This window comes from Aulostomus chinensis, chromosome 5 (assembly GCF_037954235.1).
Source record: "Aulostomus chinensis isolate RoL2024-O1b breed Wild chromosome 5, RoL_Achi_v1.0, whole genome shotgun sequence".
In the NCBI taxonomy this organism is placed as follows: domain Eukaryota; kingdom Metazoa; phylum Chordata; class Actinopteri; order Syngnathiformes; family Aulostomidae; genus Aulostomus; species Aulostomus chinensis.
The window spans coordinates 17,599,865-17,617,374 of NC_141324.1; the positions used below are offsets into that span (position 1 = coordinate 17,599,865).

A 17,510-nucleotide genomic window follows, 5' to 3' on the forward strand; every position below is an offset into this window, starting at 1 on the left:
AGGCGTTTCAAGCTCTTTAAAAGGGTTAGGAGTGAGTATAGTCTTGTTGCAAATTACTCGTGTGCAAATATTTCAAAATGTATTAGACATGCGCATTTGGCATCAAATTTGATGTGAAATTGCCTGAAAATCTTAATATGACTCATTTACATCTTTATCATGACTTCATTATATTAAACTCTATTTGAGTTTATTTATTTACGTACTTCTCTGGTAAAAAAAGAAAAAAAAAGAAAAAGTGTTGTGGTAATCACTGAACAGTCCATTTATAACTTCCTCTTTTTTCTCCATAATTCTGCAAACTGCCAGAATGACCAGCAAACAATCTAAAAAGTGTAAAAAAAAAATGTATATGGAACCAAAAAAGTTATATTTACATAAACTATTAAGAAAATCTGATTAAATTCAAATATTTGTAAATGTTGGTTGAACTGTTGGATTGCTGTTGGTGTAACTAACTTGTAGGTAACAGGATAACCAAGGGTCTACCCGGAATGAAGGGGGCGAGGGGTATCCCTGGACCAATGGGTTATGATGGGATGTTTGGGATGAAAGGTTGGTAGCTCAGTGTTATTCTTCGGTAGTCTTGTATCACTTCCTTTTTATATATATTTTTGTTAGACCAGCTTCTGTATCTGATAATCCAACTGTTCGGACTGGAGAGACAACATAATATTGTGTAATAAATGGATCCACTGAAATATTCCTTACTGTGGCTCTGCAGGTGTGAAGGGGGAACACTGTTATGAGTGTCATGGATCAGGACCTCCAGGACTACATGGCCCCCGTGGGCAACCTGGCATATCAGGTAAACACATGAAAACAAACAGATTCTAATTCTTTACTTTCACGTTCATAAGCATATCTTTTTTTGGTTATATTTGGGAGGACAAAATGAAGTTAAAAACTGCATTGCACATTAATCATTCAGGCTACAATCAAGGACCAGGAGCCAAAGGTGATCCAGGTTTCCAAGGACCTCCAGGCCCCCCTGGAAGTGTGGTAAGAAGATATGTGTGTCAAAAGGCAATATGTTATTTTTTTCTCCCACATTCTTATAATAATTCCCCTTCAAAGGGTCCTGTTGGTGAAACAGGATTTCCAGGCTTCCCTGGACAAAAAGGAGATTCATATTCATACAGAAGCCCAGGGATAAAGGGAGAGAAAGGAGACCATGGACACCCTGGCATTCCTGGTGAAAAAGGCCTCCCTGGGTATCCTGGTTTAGCTGGTCGCAAGGGTGTTCGGGGTCCTGTGGGGGATTTGGTGAGGAGGTTTTGTTGTGTGAATCCTTGCAAGCTGATGACACTTTTTGGCTCTTTTTCGTTTTCCTTGCATGAGAATCCAACATAAATGTAGTCACTGATGGGTCAAACTTTCTCATCTAATTTCTAGGATCTTTCATCTGGTGTGGAGGGAGACAAAGGTTACCCTGGCCAACCAGGGCCTGTAGGCAGACCTGGACCTCTTGGTTACCCTGGGCCAGTGGGATATGGTCCAATTGGTCTGCCCGGAAATCCAGGAGATCTGGGAGTACCTGGCTTTCTTGGACAACCTGGAATTCCAGGTAAATAAATGCAAGAAATTAATCATAACACACACGCATGCACGCGTACACACACACGCACGCGTACACACACACACACACACACACGCATGCGCGCGTACACACACACACACGCACATGCACGCGTACACACACACACACGTGCACACACGCACACACACAGACCCGGTTCATGTTCTGTCTCCTCCTCTGAAAGGCCAGAAAGGAGAACCCAGTAGCATTTACGTGATAGGATCCCCTGGACCTCCTGGATTTAAAGGTCTGCTTGGTTTGCCAGGAAAACGAGGTAATTTTGGCGTGGCTGTTTAATGGGAAGATCCTCTTCACTTATGGTACAAAAATGATATATGAAATGATCCACCTTCTGGATCGTCTAAAAATGTCCAGGTGATCCAGGGGTCCCAGGTATCCGAGGCCAACCAGGTGCTCCAGGACAGAAAGGAGAACGGGGTTACACAACAACGAATGGAAGGCCAGGGTACCCAGGACCGAAAGGTAATGTTGTCTATCTGTTTACACATAAAACAGCAAATGTAACTCAACTTTAACCAGTGTGTGTGTGTGTGTGTGTTTGTGTTTGTGTAACACAGGTGACAAGGGGCAGCCAGGTCACCCAGGTCCACCAGGGAGGGGCTTGCCTGGTTTGCCGGGTCAACAGGGTCCTCCTGGTCCTCCAGGACCGAAGGTCAGTAGTTTAAAAAAAAGTTTCAACAGAAATCGATTTGACAAGACGTGACACAAAAATGTATTAGTATGTATAGTAATATTATGGTCTTTCTATGCAGCGTAAGTAAGTATCTAATTTTCTCTAAAATGACAACATGAATGTTTGATACTGATGAGAATTTTTATCTGGTGTCCTCTGTTTGAAATTTCTTGCCTCGTCCTCGTAATTCGTCTGTAAGGTTAAAAGCTGGTCTGACCCCCAGGCCTTGACCTGGGTCTGGGAGTGAACCTGTGATGCCTTTGCAAATTCTTTTGTAATCATAATTTTGTTGTTAGAACACTTATGGATCGTAAAGCTGACACTTACGACGCCTGCGTTGCCCAAATGCGTAGCTGTGTTTAGACTCTGTGAAAGTTCACTTTGGGCAGGATGTTCTAAGGAAGTTACTGGTAGTGTCCGACATTACTAGCATAACCTTTTTACAAGAGGTGGAACTCAGATGTTCTGGGGGAGCTGAGTCAACCTCATCTCACAGCGAACCTTGCACATCTGTATTGGATATCCAGTAAAGTGTCCTGTGTAAGCCACTTTAACTTGGTGAATCACTGAGGCAGCATCATTGAGAAATGATGCCTTTTTAAAGTAGCCTCAAAATGTGAAACGTATTTTACTGCTATAGTTTCTGAATGAAAGACAATGAAATCTGACATCTGAATGAATAGAATGTGTGATGGGTTCCACCGATGGCTCCTGATCACGCGTCTTGACAGATTCACTCTTTTAGTTCCCACAGCACCACCCTGCAAGTACAAATACTGTCAACAAAAATACACAGATCTTACATCTTCTGCGTTTTGGATAATTAGGGTGATGGTGGTCCTGGATATCGTGGCTCCCCAGGGATTCCAGGGATTCCTGGAGATAAGGGGGACCAGGGACCAATAGGAGATCCTGGAGCTCCTGGCCTACCAGGACAGCCAGGACTACCAGGAAATGCTGGTTTAAAAGGAGCCAAAGGTTCTCATACAGCCATCAAATTCGAACAGTTGCAAAGATGTGTTAAGAAGATAATATTCTGTTCATCCAAGTACATCATTTATTCTGCCATACAAATTATAACACATGTCCATTTGCTGCATGTGATACCTGCAGGAACTAAAGGAGCTGTGGGGCCCACTGGACCACCAGGTACTAAAGACTCATGTAAGGGTGCTTTACTTGGACAAGTGGGACCAGCAGGACCAGATGGTTTCCCCGGGCCTCCGGGTCAGTGTTCTTCACAGCCGAATCTCAAAGAAACAAAAAGAAATGAATGTAAAAATGGTGCCATAATCTCCCAAATTCAGTTTTCCTTTGCCTGCATTTTTTTTCTATTTTGTTCCCTCGGTTTTCCTCTTCTCACCCAGGACCTAATGGTCTACCTGGTGAAAAAGGAACCACAGGTCCTCCTGGGTTTGGTTATCCAGGGCTTCCTGGTGAACTTGGTGCCCCTGGGCCATCAGTGCCAGGTTCACAAGGGGTTTCTGGACAAAAAGGGATCAAGGGACAACATGGTCAGCCAGGTCTTCCAGGTATGGCAGTATTTCTCTTTAAGCATTCATGATGGATATGATTCAAAAATAGAATTAAAAAGAACTCTCAGTATTGTTAGAACATGTGCCCCCAATATGTCTTTTGTATGTATCTTGTATAGCAGAGGAATGATGTTTCTGAAATGCTGCTATTGTGAGTGACAGGTGTTACTCACAACAGTCTGGATTAATTGGCAGCGGGGGTTCTGTGGCAGAACAACAGGGACCAACTGAGTCCTGGTCTAAAACCACCAAAAGATAACTTGTAAAATTGTTTTCCCTCCATTATTTGCTATTTGGGAAATTTTTTTTTTTTAAATGATACGAACATGAGCATTTAAATATTCTTCTTGGGATTCTTCAGGACTTAGAGGAGACCCAGGACCAGATGGAGTGCCAGGATATGGACCAGAGGGATCACCTGGAGTAATGGGACCACCAGGACAAATAGGTAACACGCAAACACAGTTAAAAAAACAACCTTCACAGCAACTACACCACTTTATTATGACAAGGAAGTTAAAAGGTCATGGTATTTTTTGTTAGATCAGATACGAGTTCAAGGGTTTCTGTCATTTTCTTGTAGTTATATACATGGTCGGAAATTATGATTGAGTTTTAGTTCACATGGTTGTTCACAGGTGATCCTGGACCAGATGGAGTTAGAGGTTCACAGGGTCCACCAGGAATTCCCGGAGACCCAGGTCCCACAGGACCAACGGGCATTTCATCACTAATCCCTTCAACAGTGCTTGGGCCCCAAGGAAATACTGGTGGTCCAGGTTAGCTTTAGAAATAAAATCTTCACTGAAAAAACAAATCAGCCACTTGCTTTGATGCTTTTGTACTAGTTTTAGTAGAAGGTGTGAGATCATATTACCAGAGTGCATGTAAAATCAGAAATGATAATATTCTAATTCTACTGTGTCAGGTTACCCCGGTCCACCTGGTACCCCTGGAAATACTGGAAGTGTTGGACCGAAAGGAGAGACAGGAACAATGGGAGCAACAGGGAGTCCTGGACCGAATGGTGCTGTATTTAAATGTTTATAATAATGAACCCAAACAATCTGACAATAATACTGTATGAATATCATGTATTCAGGTCTGCCAGGGGATCCGGGTATTGATGGATTAGGATTATTTGACAGAACTCCAGGGCCTCCTGGGGCCACAGGGGACCCGGGTATCAGAGGCCCTCCAGGTAATGTATAAACTATGGCTTCCACGTTTTTTACACAAAGCTGAATGATTACAGCTCACAACTGTAACCATTACAGTGCAGACTTTGTCTTAGAAATTCTGTTTATCTGGATTAAGAGGTCAGGGCATACTTTGATTCAGTCAGCACGTGGTGAGCTATTTTGGTTTGCTACCAGGCTCTTTTCTAATGTAGATGAAATCTGTGCCAAATTTTAAAGTTCTTGATTTTGCAACTAAGTTTTTGGTCAAAGTAGTTTGAATGATCTGGTCTGAATATACTCAAAATAACTGCTGAAGTAACTGAATCTTTTCAGGACCGAAGGGAATAAAAGGAGATCGAGGAACCCCTGGAGAGAAAGGTCTTAAGGGTGTTCAAGGTCCAGCTGGTTACAAAGGAGATAGAGGAAACCCAAGCTACTACGGATATGGCGCACCTGGACCAGTCGGTCAAAAGGTAGTGATGACTGAGTCTTTCTAAGTGAAATAGGAAAGTAGAAGCCACAGGAGATTTTTAAATATGACGCATACCTGCCAGTTTGCTTTCCTTTGCTGTCTCCATTAAGGGTGAACCAGGACGAAGCAGCAGTGATGTTGAGAAGGGTCAGAAAGGTCAACCTGGTTCTCTTGGGCCTTTGGGTCCACCAGGAATCTATGGATTCAAAGGCAACATGGGACCTGATGGACCAAATGGTGAAAATCATTAAATGTAAACTGAGGTGATTTATGGTCGGCTTTATGTCCCTCTAACACTGTTGCCTTTCTACTTCCCCTGTCTTCCAACCCTGCTCCAGGTACACCAGGCTATCAAGGACCGAAAGGTTCAGATGGGCCTCAAGGAAGCAAAGGACACCGAGGAGTCCAAGGACCACCAGGCAAATCACTTTAAAAATCTTGGTTATGTGGCTGCTTCACAAGGATATCAGTATTCATCTTTTTTTATACTATCATTAAATCAGACAGCATCATCTTTTCCTACTTCATCACAGGCAACCAAGGCTCACCAGGTGTCCCTGGTTTTCCTGGTCCAAAAGGAAACCAAGGACTGGATGGGATTCCTGGGCCACCAGGGCAGAAAGGAGAAACTAGTAAGCTGCATGAAAAGTCCTCTATGGTGCCCTGAGCTCATGCACATCCTATAGGATCTAAATAAATAAGCATTGTTTGTTTGAGTTCTACCCATGTCCAAACCACTGGATGATCATTATGATAATGGATGACTGTTCTTGGCCGCAGCCACACCTTACCAATCCTTTCATTCTCTGCAGATGAGATGGATGGGATACCTGGCAGGCGTGGTCCCACAGGTCAGCCCGGTGAGTGACGGCATCTTTTTTCAGACGTTTGCAAACATCTCACTCAATAATGAACCCAAAGTGTTTGACTTATCATGAAAAGTTTGATCAGAAACTGTTGGTGAAAACGTCCAAATGAGCAGCAGCCTCTTACAGTGAGGAAAGAAACAACCACATCAAGATCCAGCACCTTATTCATGACAGAAAATGTTGCTGGCAGAGAAAACATCCAGGTTTCAAAGCTGATCTTTTTTTTTTCTTTTACTTTTTTTTACATCAATGGACTTGTTTCACTGACACAAAGGTCTACCTGGGAATCCTGGTCCTCCTGGCCCCTCCAACATAGGAAGTCCTGGACAAATTGGAGACAGAGGATCTCTAGGTCCACATGGAGTCTCTGGTCCAAGAGGACAACCAGGAGAGGAAGGGGCATGTTTTTCTGGGTTAAAAGGAGATCATGGCCTTCCTGGAATACCAGGTGAGGATATGATATCCTGGTGGGATGTAACCCTGAGTTTGGGTTCCACGTGCTGTGAAAACATCAATATTTTTAAAACTGTTTTAAGTTCTTGTTTTCAGTGCCACTTTCTCTGTTTTCACATTCTGGATATTGTAATCTGTCAAAGTTATCATCGTCCCTGCTTTCCTTGGATGTAGGTCGTAAGGGCTTACCTGGTCCTCCAGGTCCCTCAGTACCTGGGTGGAAAGGAAACATAGGGGACCCAGGTCCTCAAGGAAGACCAGGTTTTGTTGGATCCCCTGGAGATCCAGGCTTCCCAGGGCCACCTGTGAGTTACCCTTGTATGTTTTAAGCAGTATAAAGTAAAGTCTTCAAGTTGTGTGACAGTATTTTGAGACTAATCTTGGACTTCTTTCGCTCATTGTCTGATTTGCTTCCTCAGGGTGCGAGAGATCGACCTGGAAACCCAGGACCAATAGGGGATTCTGGTCCTCCGGGAATCCAGGGGCCCCCAGGTAAACCATTTACAAAAAGCAGTCAATCACTTTAATTATTCCCAATACAAAGGACCATCTGGGTCCACAGAGTAATAGTTTGCTGAATGTATGTCCCCATAAGAGACAATATCAGAAAAAAAAAAATTTGTGTCAATGATTTTGGCAGTGTCACTATACGAGCTTTGTGTGAGTAACATTTTGCATAGGGAAACGAATCTTACAGTCTTTTCAAACTTGCTTGTTTTAGGTGACAAGGGATACCCTGGAGACATCCGAGGCCTGGTTGGGCCACCTGGGCCCAAAGGTTTTCCAGGACCCCCTGGTGTGTGTTTTTACTATGACTCACAACAACCAGCAAGAAGCCCTTTTCAAGTTTCTACAGATCACTTTTTGAACTAACCTATCCATTATACACTACAGCAAAGATGAAAGGTCTTGGGTGTTTGTTATCCTTGCAGGCCTAAAGGGAGAAACAGGGCATGGCAAGATGATTTATGAACCTGGACCACCTGGCTTACCTGGTCCTCCTGGAAATCGAGGACCCCCAGGGACCACAGGACTACCAGGAAAACGAGGCCCTCCAGGTCCAAAATTAAAAACGTTTTGTACAGTACTTTAAGTTTCATAAATAGTGTGTGTCTAAATCTAAAAGGAAAAACCTGCACATTTAAACATATTGAATCAAATAGCATCCTACAGTATTCAAAAATTATACCAGTTGTAACACATTGCACGCTTGAATGGGGGATCTTCTTTTGTTCCAGGCCCACCAGGTGTCAAAGGAGTAAGTGGTCACGGCCCACCAGGCCAGCCCGGCTTTAGCGGTCACAAAGGGAACAAAGGAGCAGCTGGAGTGACAGGTATGAGATGGTCAAAGTGAAGGTCAGTGTTGCGAAAAGAAAAAAAAAACCACATTTTTTGTCATTACTGAAGAATTTGTTTTGTTTTTTTCTATAAACAAACGTGTTACTTATGCCATAATGACGTTATGTATCTTAAATCATTAATGTGACATCATGATATTCTGCAAACATGCTTCTGGACATGAGCTCGTAGTGCCATTCCAAAAATGCCTTGAGGGATTAATGAGCTCCATTTTGGCAAGAAGACACATCACATTGAATGCCTTTATTTTCTATCATACCAGCCTGAACGTGGCTTTGAACTGCAACTGGATTAATTTTTTTTTCAACTGTTCTGATATATTTCTTGTTGTAGGTTCACCAGGCAGTCCTGGACTACCAGGCAACAAGGGTCTTGCAGGGTTGCCAGGCAGAGGTTTTCCAGGCTTTGTCAACAGTTTTCTGATAGCCCGACACAGTCAGAGCATTCGAGTGCCTGAGTGCCCTCCAGGCACCAGCTTCATCTATTCTGGTTACTCCTTCCTCTTCATCAATGGGAATGAAAAAGCCCATGGTCAGGACCTGGGTAAGAGCGGGGAAACTGTCAGGATTAGAAACTGCGTTTGTATGATAAAACTCTCTTCAACACTTCAAACTGTCTCTCAGGCACCATGGGAAGCTGCCTGCCTCGATTCTCCACCATGCCTTTCTTGTTCTGTGACACGGAATCGAACTGCCGCTACGCTTCTCGTAATGACTACTCTTACTGGTTGTCCACTGACAAAGCAATGCCTCCCAACATGGTTTCCATCGCAGGGGATACACTGCCTTCCTATATCAGCAGGTGGGACAGGAGGAACACCCACCCTGCATGCACGCACACATGCACACACACATGCACACACATATATAATGTAATATACCTCTTGTATACCTCATTCAAAGAATCGTAATCTACCCAGTTTTGTGTTAAATGTTTCTATTCTTGATAATATGCGCATGTGTATGTTCCAGGTGTTCGGTGTGTGAGTCTACCTCCAATGTCATAGCAATACACAGCCAGACAACTCAGGTACCAGAGTGTCCCAGAGGCTGGGAGCCCCTCTGGAAAGGACACTCTTTCGTCATGGTAATGAAGTCAGTGTTATTTTCTCAGTAATCTGTACATCCTCTCGTGGGTAATCTTCTGTCATTGTCCTGCATCCCCTCTAGCAAACAGGTGTTGGTGCAGAGGGCTGGTCCCAGCCCCTGGTTTCTCCCGGTTCATGTCTAGAACAGTTCCGTCAAGTACCTTTCATTGAGTGTCACGGCAGGGGTACGTGTAACTACTACCCTGACTCTTACAGCTACTGGCTGGCAGCTCTCAGCCCAAACATGTTCAGGTAAAGACAACATCATTTACAGGATCAGGGTACATCATGACCGTTTTTGACTTGTAACTGGTATTATTATATTTGCCTTTTACTCTTTGGCTCCTCCAGCAAACCTCTTCCTCAGACGGTGAAGGGACCATCTCTGCAAAGCGTCATCAGCAGATGTCAAGTCTGCCAGAAACCCTGGCAACCTAACACAGGGGACAGACGTGGAGATAATTAAACTGTATTTATGTTGATGTTCAATAACGCTTGAGCTGGGAAAACTTTTGAGGCATGTAGTTTGTGTTATTTGATGAACTGGTTCCCCTGACTAGCGGTGAAGCCATAGTATTTGCTTTCATTTTAATGCCTTTTTTTTTTTTATATTCCAAACTACAAAACAAATATTGGTAGTAGCTGTTTCTCTTTCAGAGTCTTGCCTTTACTTTTTTCTACTTCAAGACCTTTTGGACATTAGATCTCCTTTTTTTTTTTTTTTGGCTTTTCTAATACAATAAGACAATCCATTGGCCTCCAATAAAAATCCACTGTGAGCATGTAACTTGATTCTAATGATGCTAATCCCAATGCCATATGAAAATGCAGTTTAATGTCAGATTCAAAATAATCTCAGTCATACCACTGAAAACATAATGAACTATTTGTGCTGGTGCAACCCAGTTCATCAGTGAGTCAAAGAATAATTAGATCTCAATAAACAGCAGTGTTTGCGTGCGTCCGTGTGTGTGTGTATATGTGTGTGTGGAGGCTGATTGTATCAATGTGCTGGTATGCTGTCTTGTGGTCGCATCAAAAACTGCATCATTTATGGAGTGAAGTTAAAAGGATTTCTATGAGAAGTACACAGGAAAGATTCAACTTTGTGACTCATCCCGATGGCCCATTTTCACGCTGTATAGGGAGGTGTCGCTGCCATCAAACAGATGCTGTTTCTGGAGCTCATGGACTGAAATTACACTTTGGTGAAGGTATTGTGAGATTTTACATACTTAGTCTCTTCATTTTAGTGGAAAATTCATGGAAACATATGAGAAATCACGTTTCCTTATAGCAAATACATTTTAATCTACATGTGTCCATTAAAAAGAAGCTCTTATGAAAATCCGGATAGCGACTTTCACTCAATCATCTAATTTTTCTGCTCTATTCACTCAGAAAACGACTGCTCAAGGGATACGCCCCCCAAGGAGCAGTCATTCAAACTGGCTAATCCATATCTGTCAGCGTGATCAATACATTCCCAATATATCCCAAAGTCCTTAACCCACTGTTTTCAGAAATACTAGTGTTTTGTGGCACACAGATATTCCACGGTATCGATTGCTTCGAGTCAAAAATAACACTTGCTTATATAAGAAAGCAAGCTGACACACATACCAGCCGAGGATGAGCCGTGTGAATTAAAAATGTGTGAAAAGGCGCGCACTGATTACCTAATTCTTCTGTTCTTACTTATTTTTGAGAAAAAAAACCTCTGTTCTATAATAAAACTCCAACATATGAGGGAGCACAGACAAAGCAAAGTCTTGAATGCCACCTTGAATTAGAAACGTTTTACATTGCCGAGTGCAGACAGTTGTCAGCATGGATAGAAACACTCTCGTTCTAAAGTGCTCTTCATAGCATTCATAACTGGATTATTCTGCTCCCGACAGTGCACTTGCTAATTGTTTAGAGAGCCATATTAGTCTTCTACACCTCTCTAATTGGGTTAGAATGGCGATTTGTGGAAAGGTTGGTGCGATTCAAGGTTGTCTCCCATTTCGGAAGGACACACGTCTGGATTGTTTTCTCCACATATACACACACACACGCACACACACACATGCCATACATGTTTCGAAGAAAAAACATGTCAGGTCCATGGTGGACCTGAGAGCTAAACACGCTTCAAGGAAAAAGACACGGGCAAAGAAAGGAAACTTTTCACAACATGGGAAGTGGTTACATAACAAGCTGCAAACCAGCACAGCGCCTTTGTGCCTAAAAGGGCTGCACATATTTGGATATGATTCTTTATTACACACACACACACACACACACACACACACACACACACACACACACACGTGCGCACACACATTTACAGCACTGATGGAGATGAGCTTCGTGAATCAGAAATACTTAAAGAAGCACGTCTTTCACTTCGCCCTCTGGGAGCATTTCTGTTGTCATGTGATGGAATTTGCTACGAATTCAAATAAATGTGTCGTCTGAGGTTTCTAAAAGCGGCCATGTGTCGTCTTAACTGGAGACGGTTTATTCATTTCTATTAAAAGTTGCAGGGAGACCGTACATTGATAGACAACTCTGTAAGTGTGCCTGCTTAGCCATCCTGGCTCATTTCCAACTGCAGTTCCTGACTGTGACTAAAGATACATGAAATACATAAATACAGGAGTAATACTGCGCATATAGTCAAAACACACACAACAAGAAAACACTTTAAAATGAGGACAATACCTAAAACACAAAGCAGGCTTCCAGTTATTTGAACAGGTTACTTAATTGTCCATTAATCATAATTTTAAGGAATTTTTAAAGAACTATTTGTGCCACAGTGTCTCAGAAGTGTTGTCAGTTATCAGAGATTGAATCATTTGCTTGTGTTTTCTAGAGTTTTGGTTGTGTAGCATCCTCTGGGCCACTGCTCGTGACCTTGTTGACCATCTTGTTTTTTTCGACTCCCTGCAGGATTAAAGCCAAAAAAACATAACAGTGCTGTTTTGAAAGTCTAAGACAATAAGGCCATTACGATAAAGGCACTGGGTTTTCCTTTGTGTCTTACTGACCCCGTTGCTGCCCCAGTAGCACAGTAACATGTGGCAAGAATGTCTTTGAGCTCCCTGAATTCACGGATTTTCCTCTCTGTTGGGTCCAGAATGACTGCAGGTACAGTGAATTACTGTGATTTTGCTCCGTTATGAACCTTTCACTGCAGCTTTACAAGGTTGTTTCAATGAAAACCTCAGGGGAAAAGTCCTTTTATACTCATACTGGTATTTATAGAATATTTTAGAAACATGCAACATGCCTGTAAACTGCAGTAAAATTCATTCTTGTCACGTACAGTCGCTGCCACAGCTTCAGCTAGTAATTATCGTTCTTCTTTAATCTTATCTCTTTATCTTCTTGTAATTTTTCCATTGGTACATTCAATACAATTGGCATTCTTGAGTTCTTCGCACATTTTTAGATATAAAAGACAAAGAAATGTTGTTGTTTTTTTTTCAAATTTCAGGTTTTTTTTCCCCAAAACGATTTCATTAATAGCAAAAAATAAGGCGCTCAATTTTAAGGTCATACAGAGTGAAGCACCTGCTGCGTATCATCATCCACTGCACTCCTTTCCTTCAAAAATGAATAAAAAAAGTTTGTCATGATAAAACTTTTTTTTTTTTCCTGGAATTGGTTGAAATATTGAAACACTCCAGTAACACTGTGATTAGCTGGCATTAAAGGAAGGTGACTTTCAAATTTGAAGAAAAAAGCTGCCTGAACATCCCCATCCAGGCGATGCAGCATCATATTTACAGCATGTACGATTACAAAATCATTACATCTGTGACAAATGTGTCTTAATATAGACGCAGTAGAACTGTTAAGTTAAGCAGAGCAGAAATCTCATTACACCGAACAAAGTCACAAGGGTGGAACAAATGATCAGTTGACCTTTATGGCCCCTGGATATCCTGGCATCTCTGCTCTCAACTTTATGACATAGCAGCGTTAATGAAATCATTGTTTCCCCTCCCGTCAGCGTCGTTATTGCTTCATTTTACATGAGCGCACTTCGCGTTTAACGCAGAGAATCTGTCACATTTACCAGTTACACATCAAGATGACCTTCACATTACAGTGTGTTTATGGAAATGACCGAAATGGCGTGTACATCCTTATTTAGACCTTTTGTCTCACTTCCCTGGGTGGCCATCATTACACGGTTCATGCCTCAGTGCTCTGACAGGTGAAAGCACAGATGAGGATGGCCTTTATGCAAATAACTTCTCCCCTTTATGAGCCACTTTAAAAACAGACGTCTTGCAGAGTTGCGCAGCTGCGGTGCTCGACAGCTGCGGATTTTTGTGGCTTCAGGAAACGCACAAGCTAGGCTCCTCAGTCAGGATGGCCCATTTTTGGTGCGTTTTGGCACTTTTGTGTTTTGCGTTATGCACAGCTGCAAATACTGAGACCGAACAACTACAGCAAGACTCAATGCCATGGCTGGAAAAGTTAGAAGACAAACCGGTAAGACGTCTTTGATTCCCTAATAACCGCATTAATCTTTACCCCTGCTGGTTTACCTTCGCTACCACACAAAACACTGGCTCTTCACAGCAATGGCTTCGTCGCAGGCGTCAGTGCCCCCACAGTGTATTTATAAACGCTGTCAGATTTACCTGTTTGGCTTCTAACATTTGATAATCCTAAAACCTGTACCTCCATGAAATGTCAGATTAGAGATTAGGGTGCTAATACAGTGTTTCATTTCCATTTTTGACAGTAAATGCTAAAATGATGTGCCTGGAATTCAGATTTGACTGAATCAAAGATATAAACGTTGCCAGTAATGTCATATCCAATTTACATTTAATGTGTATACTAACTGTTTTTTTTGTTGTTGTTGTTGTTTTTTTTGACCCACAGGAAATGATGGAGAACCCGAACTTGATACAGCTGCTATATAAACTCTCCAAATTTGACAATGGGATTCTCCTTCAAGGACCTGAAGTCAGAGAGAAAGAGGAGATGAAGCGGCGTGGGCTGCAGAGGGGCATGACAACTCGCAAGACTGCCTGCCGAGTCTTCTTCTGGAAATCCTGGACTTTCTGTTGAGCTGCTACATCATCAAATCATATGGATATCATATTGCTGTTGTTATTACTCATCTTTTTCTTTTTTTTCAAACTTTGTGTGACTAATTATCCCAAATCCTTCATTAGCAATGCGGTTTCCGCCCAGGATAAGTAAATGTTGACCAGTTCATTTGTAATATGAACTGCTATTAAGTACAAAATCCACAACAGTCATCACTTATCAGGATCCTACCAGCCACTTCTCATTCTAGTAGAAAAAAGTTCCTGCATTTTTTTCTTATTTTACAGTGCACCTGAAAGTCTTGAGGAGGTTTACACAATTAAATCACACTGAATATTTAATGTTTAGTTAATGAAGGGAAGTGCGAGTGGAAAAGCTGTTGTGAAAATGGCCTGTCAAGGACCGTAAGTCTTCTGGTCAGCACAAACAGTCCACTTATATTGTTCAAATCAAGGGGTTATATATTTACATACATACATACATACATACATACATATATATATATATATATATATATATATATATATATATATATGTAAATATATGGCTTGTCTTTTTACGATGGCACATTTTTTTGGAGGCAGGTCTTTTCCATCTCAGCTCCAGATGGAGTTAAACTGTAATAAATGTCAACCGTGTGTTTAATGTTTCTTGATGATCTTTCTGGTAGAGTAGCGAAGTAATAAACCAACAGCTTTACTGATGTCTCTTCACCTTTTATGATATCATATGATGTCCCAGCCATTATGCCACTGAAGCGTTCTGTTACCTTTGCCCTATTTCTCAATATGCAACCACTTAAAAGATCTCTGTGTTTGTGTGTGTGTGTGTGTGCGCGCGCGCGCCCATGCGTGCGTGTGGCATTTTTATTTATGAATCTATGAACAAGCGACTCATTTTGCATCAGATGCGTTCCTCCAGTATATGCCTCTCATATATAATGTCTCTGATGATCATGCATTATGCATGCATATTGATGTGAGAGGTAAATTTGGTGAGACTTAACATGGCTTACATAAACCTCCTGAAAGGAGGGCTAGGATGAGAAGAAATGAAATTGGACCGAGGAAATGGTGAGGGAATAAAGATTAGGAAAGAGAGGAAGTAGAGGTGCAAAGAGGATGAGCGAGTGTTGGAGCATAACTGCAGTCAAAGCTTGGCTTAGCATCGGCTGTGTCCCTGGGCTATTGGGCTCCGTAACAGGAGCGACTGACAGCACATTTACATGCTCATACTGCAGAGCTCGTTCAATAAGTGATAGAGTGTGTGACAGTAGGAAATACAAAGCATGTGAGTGGGTGTGTGGGCTGGCAGTTGCGTGAGTGGGTTTTCAGAGTGAAAGTGTGTGTGTGTGTGTGCCTGTGTGTCTGTGTGTGTGTGTGCCTGTGTGTCTGTGTGTCTGTGGGTGGTTGGGTGTGTGTGTGTGTGTGTGTGTGTGTGTGTGTGTGTGTGTGTGTGTGTGTGTGTGTGTGTGTGTGTGTGTAGGTGCATGTGCACACTGTGCATGAACCTTTATGTTTCTAGTGTCTCCAAAGAACAAGTGTGTTTGCTTGCAGCATCCCTCACAGTATTCATTTGTTAGCAGATAGAGCCAAAAGCAGCAAATTAAAGGGAAAGAGAGAGAGACAGAGACAGAGAGAGAGACAGAGAGACAGAGAGAGGGGGGGGGATCTATTTTTATTGTCCCGGGACTGTGGAGTGTCTCACAAGGTGATACAGTCGAGATTTGAATTCTGTCTCAGATCTTGTTTCATTCAGCGATGTGTAATCATTCCTATGCAGCCTCTCTCTCGCCCCCTCCTAAAGACAACACATTCAATAGTTTTGGCCAAATCTGAGCAGCTGATTTTGGATGAAAAGACACAGCTAAAAAAACAGAGAGCCAGATAGATCAAAGAAGCATCACTGAGCTTTAATTGAACAGAGACCAATTATTTTTAATGAGAAGAGCTGAATGCCCCACTTCTAAAGTAGGAGTTCCCTCATTCGATCCTTACAAGGAGGAGAAAAGAGAAAACAAGTGGCGTCCCAGTGGTGCAGGCCCAAATCAAAACAACGGGACAAACAGAGGTGGACAGAGTCGAATTTTGAGATCTTTTACTATGTGTGCTCACGAGTCTGCAAAGGGCAAACATGTACACATCTACGTAAATAACTCCGCAGGTAAGAAACACACACACCCCAACTGTGGGTCACAATCGACTGACACTTTATTGAGATTAATCCCAAGTGTGAAAGATGTTTGTGTTTCCAGCGTTTGTGTCAGGATCAGTTCTTTCACTGACGCTGTCCTCAGTTGAACCGCAACTTGATTTGAATCTGCTTCTCAGCAGAGCTACGTAACACTGCTTCTGTTCATTTGAATAAGACACCAAGAGGTTATTGAGGTCATTTCTATGTGTCCTGCATGCTAACGTGCTTTGTTTCTGCACAACACGTATACATACGGTAAAGTTTTTAATCAAAATGTCGGATGTTAAACAGCTACTTCAAGTGTAATTTGCCTTTAAATGACTCATAGTTAGATGTCTTGAACCCACGAAGATGTTTTTCCCTCCTGCATGACTTATTGGTGACTCAGTCAGAAAGCTTGAAGCTAATGGAGCCCGAGTACTAACAAATCTGTCCAATGCATCTATTTCCAAACTCTCGGGAGCATCGTTCAGTATAATCCACATCTTCTGTTTTTTTTCTATCCATCCATTTCTTCAGTAAAACACTTTGATTTGAGCTAAAACCAAACTGGAACCACCCTGGCTCAGTGTGACCCAGTTCAACCGAACGCACGAGCCAGTCATGGTGGTGTTTACCCAAAGATAGCCAGACCTCAACTGCAGAGTGACGAATTTCATTACAATCAGCATTACATTCAATTTTCACCAAGGTTTACAGAAAACCGCAACATTTTATTCTGGCGACGGGTTTTCGTTGAGGTTGTCTGACCCGTGAAGACGGGGAAGGAGGGGAGAAGGGGGGGGCCTTAAGGTGCCTCAGCCCTCGGTGACCCTGTGTACCTGACCACACACTCCCATGGGTGTCCTAATGGCTGATCTTGACTTGTCTCTGCTATTAGCAAAAGCTAATTATAGAGGAGGATCCGGGCGAAAGAACAACATATCGATTGTCAATTGCAATCAATACGACAATTTAATTACCAGAGTTTTCACTAAATCAGCTTTGTCTGGATTTTATTCACATTTAAAGTTGCAAAAATATG

At 42.3% G+C, this 17,510-nt stretch overlaps 2 protein-coding genes across 3 annotated transcripts in view; both read left to right on the forward strand.

Annotated features, from left to right (window-relative positions):
- The window catches only part of LOC147261528 (uncharacterized), a 20,819-nt gene extending 10,628 nt beyond the window's left edge, over positions 1-10,191 (forward strand). For both annotated transcript variants that reach the window (XM_086203579.1, XM_086203578.1), the window contains 31 exons: positions 466-555; positions 725-808; positions 932-1,002; positions 1,078-1,266; positions 1,396-1,567; positions 1,764-1,853; positions 1,955-2,062; positions 2,158-2,252; positions 3,101-3,251; positions 3,387-3,500; positions 3,641-3,805; positions 4,170-4,256; positions 4,447-4,587; positions 4,737-4,835; positions 4,911-5,009; positions 5,323-5,462; positions 5,572-5,698; positions 5,800-5,880; positions 5,995-6,093; positions 6,274-6,321; positions 6,605-6,778; positions 6,958-7,088; positions 7,203-7,275; positions 7,505-7,579; positions 7,716-7,841; positions 8,022-8,117; positions 8,476-8,685; positions 8,766-8,943; positions 9,114-9,228; positions 9,312-9,481; positions 9,581-10,191. In XM_086203579.1, coding sequence (XP_086059705.1) covers positions 466-555; positions 725-808; positions 932-1,002; positions 1,078-1,266; positions 1,396-1,567; positions 1,764-1,853; positions 1,955-2,062; positions 2,158-2,252; positions 3,101-3,251; positions 3,387-3,500; positions 3,641-3,805; positions 4,170-4,256; positions 4,447-4,587; positions 4,737-4,835; positions 4,911-5,009; positions 5,323-5,462; positions 5,572-5,698; positions 5,800-5,880; positions 5,995-6,093; positions 6,274-6,321; positions 6,605-6,778; positions 6,958-7,088; positions 7,203-7,275; positions 7,505-7,579; positions 7,716-7,841; positions 8,022-8,117; positions 8,476-8,685; positions 8,766-8,943; positions 9,114-9,228; positions 9,312-9,481; positions 9,581-9,695 — 3,713 coding nt within the window. In that variant the 3' untranslated portion in view covers positions 9,696-10,191. The remainder of the gene's footprint in view (positions 1-465; positions 556-724; positions 809-931; positions 1,003-1,077; positions 1,267-1,395; positions 1,568-1,763; positions 1,854-1,954; positions 2,063-2,157; positions 2,253-3,100; positions 3,252-3,386; positions 3,501-3,640; positions 3,806-4,169; positions 4,257-4,446; positions 4,588-4,736; positions 4,836-4,910; positions 5,010-5,322; positions 5,463-5,571; positions 5,699-5,799; positions 5,881-5,994; positions 6,094-6,273; positions 6,322-6,604; positions 6,779-6,957; positions 7,089-7,202; positions 7,276-7,504; positions 7,580-7,715; positions 7,842-8,021; positions 8,118-8,475; positions 8,686-8,765; positions 8,944-9,113; positions 9,229-9,311; positions 9,482-9,580) is intronic.
- A 3,311-nt stretch (positions 10,192-13,502) lies between these two features.
- LOC147261529 (uncharacterized) lies at positions 13,503-14,609 on the forward strand. Its single transcript, XM_086203605.1, has 2 exons — positions 13,503-13,723; positions 14,123-14,609. Exons 1-2 carry the CDS (start codon positions 13,601-13,603, stop codon positions 14,309-14,311), a joined length of 312 nt encoding a protein of 103 aa, XP_086059731.1. The 5' UTR covers positions 13,503-13,600; the 3' UTR covers positions 14,312-14,609.
- Positions 14,610-17,510: the final 2,901 nt, after the last annotated feature.

Excerpts from the sequence above, each read along its gene's own strand:
- LOC147261529 (XM_086203605.1), top strand. The coding sequence starts at position 13,601 with ATGGCCCATTTTTGGTGCGTTTTGGCACTTTTGTGTTTTGCGTTATGC. Across the intron at positions 13,724-14,122 it reads AAAAGTTAGAAGACAAACCG|GAAATGATGGAGAACCCGAA; the intron begins GTAAGACGTCTT and ends TTTGACCCACAG.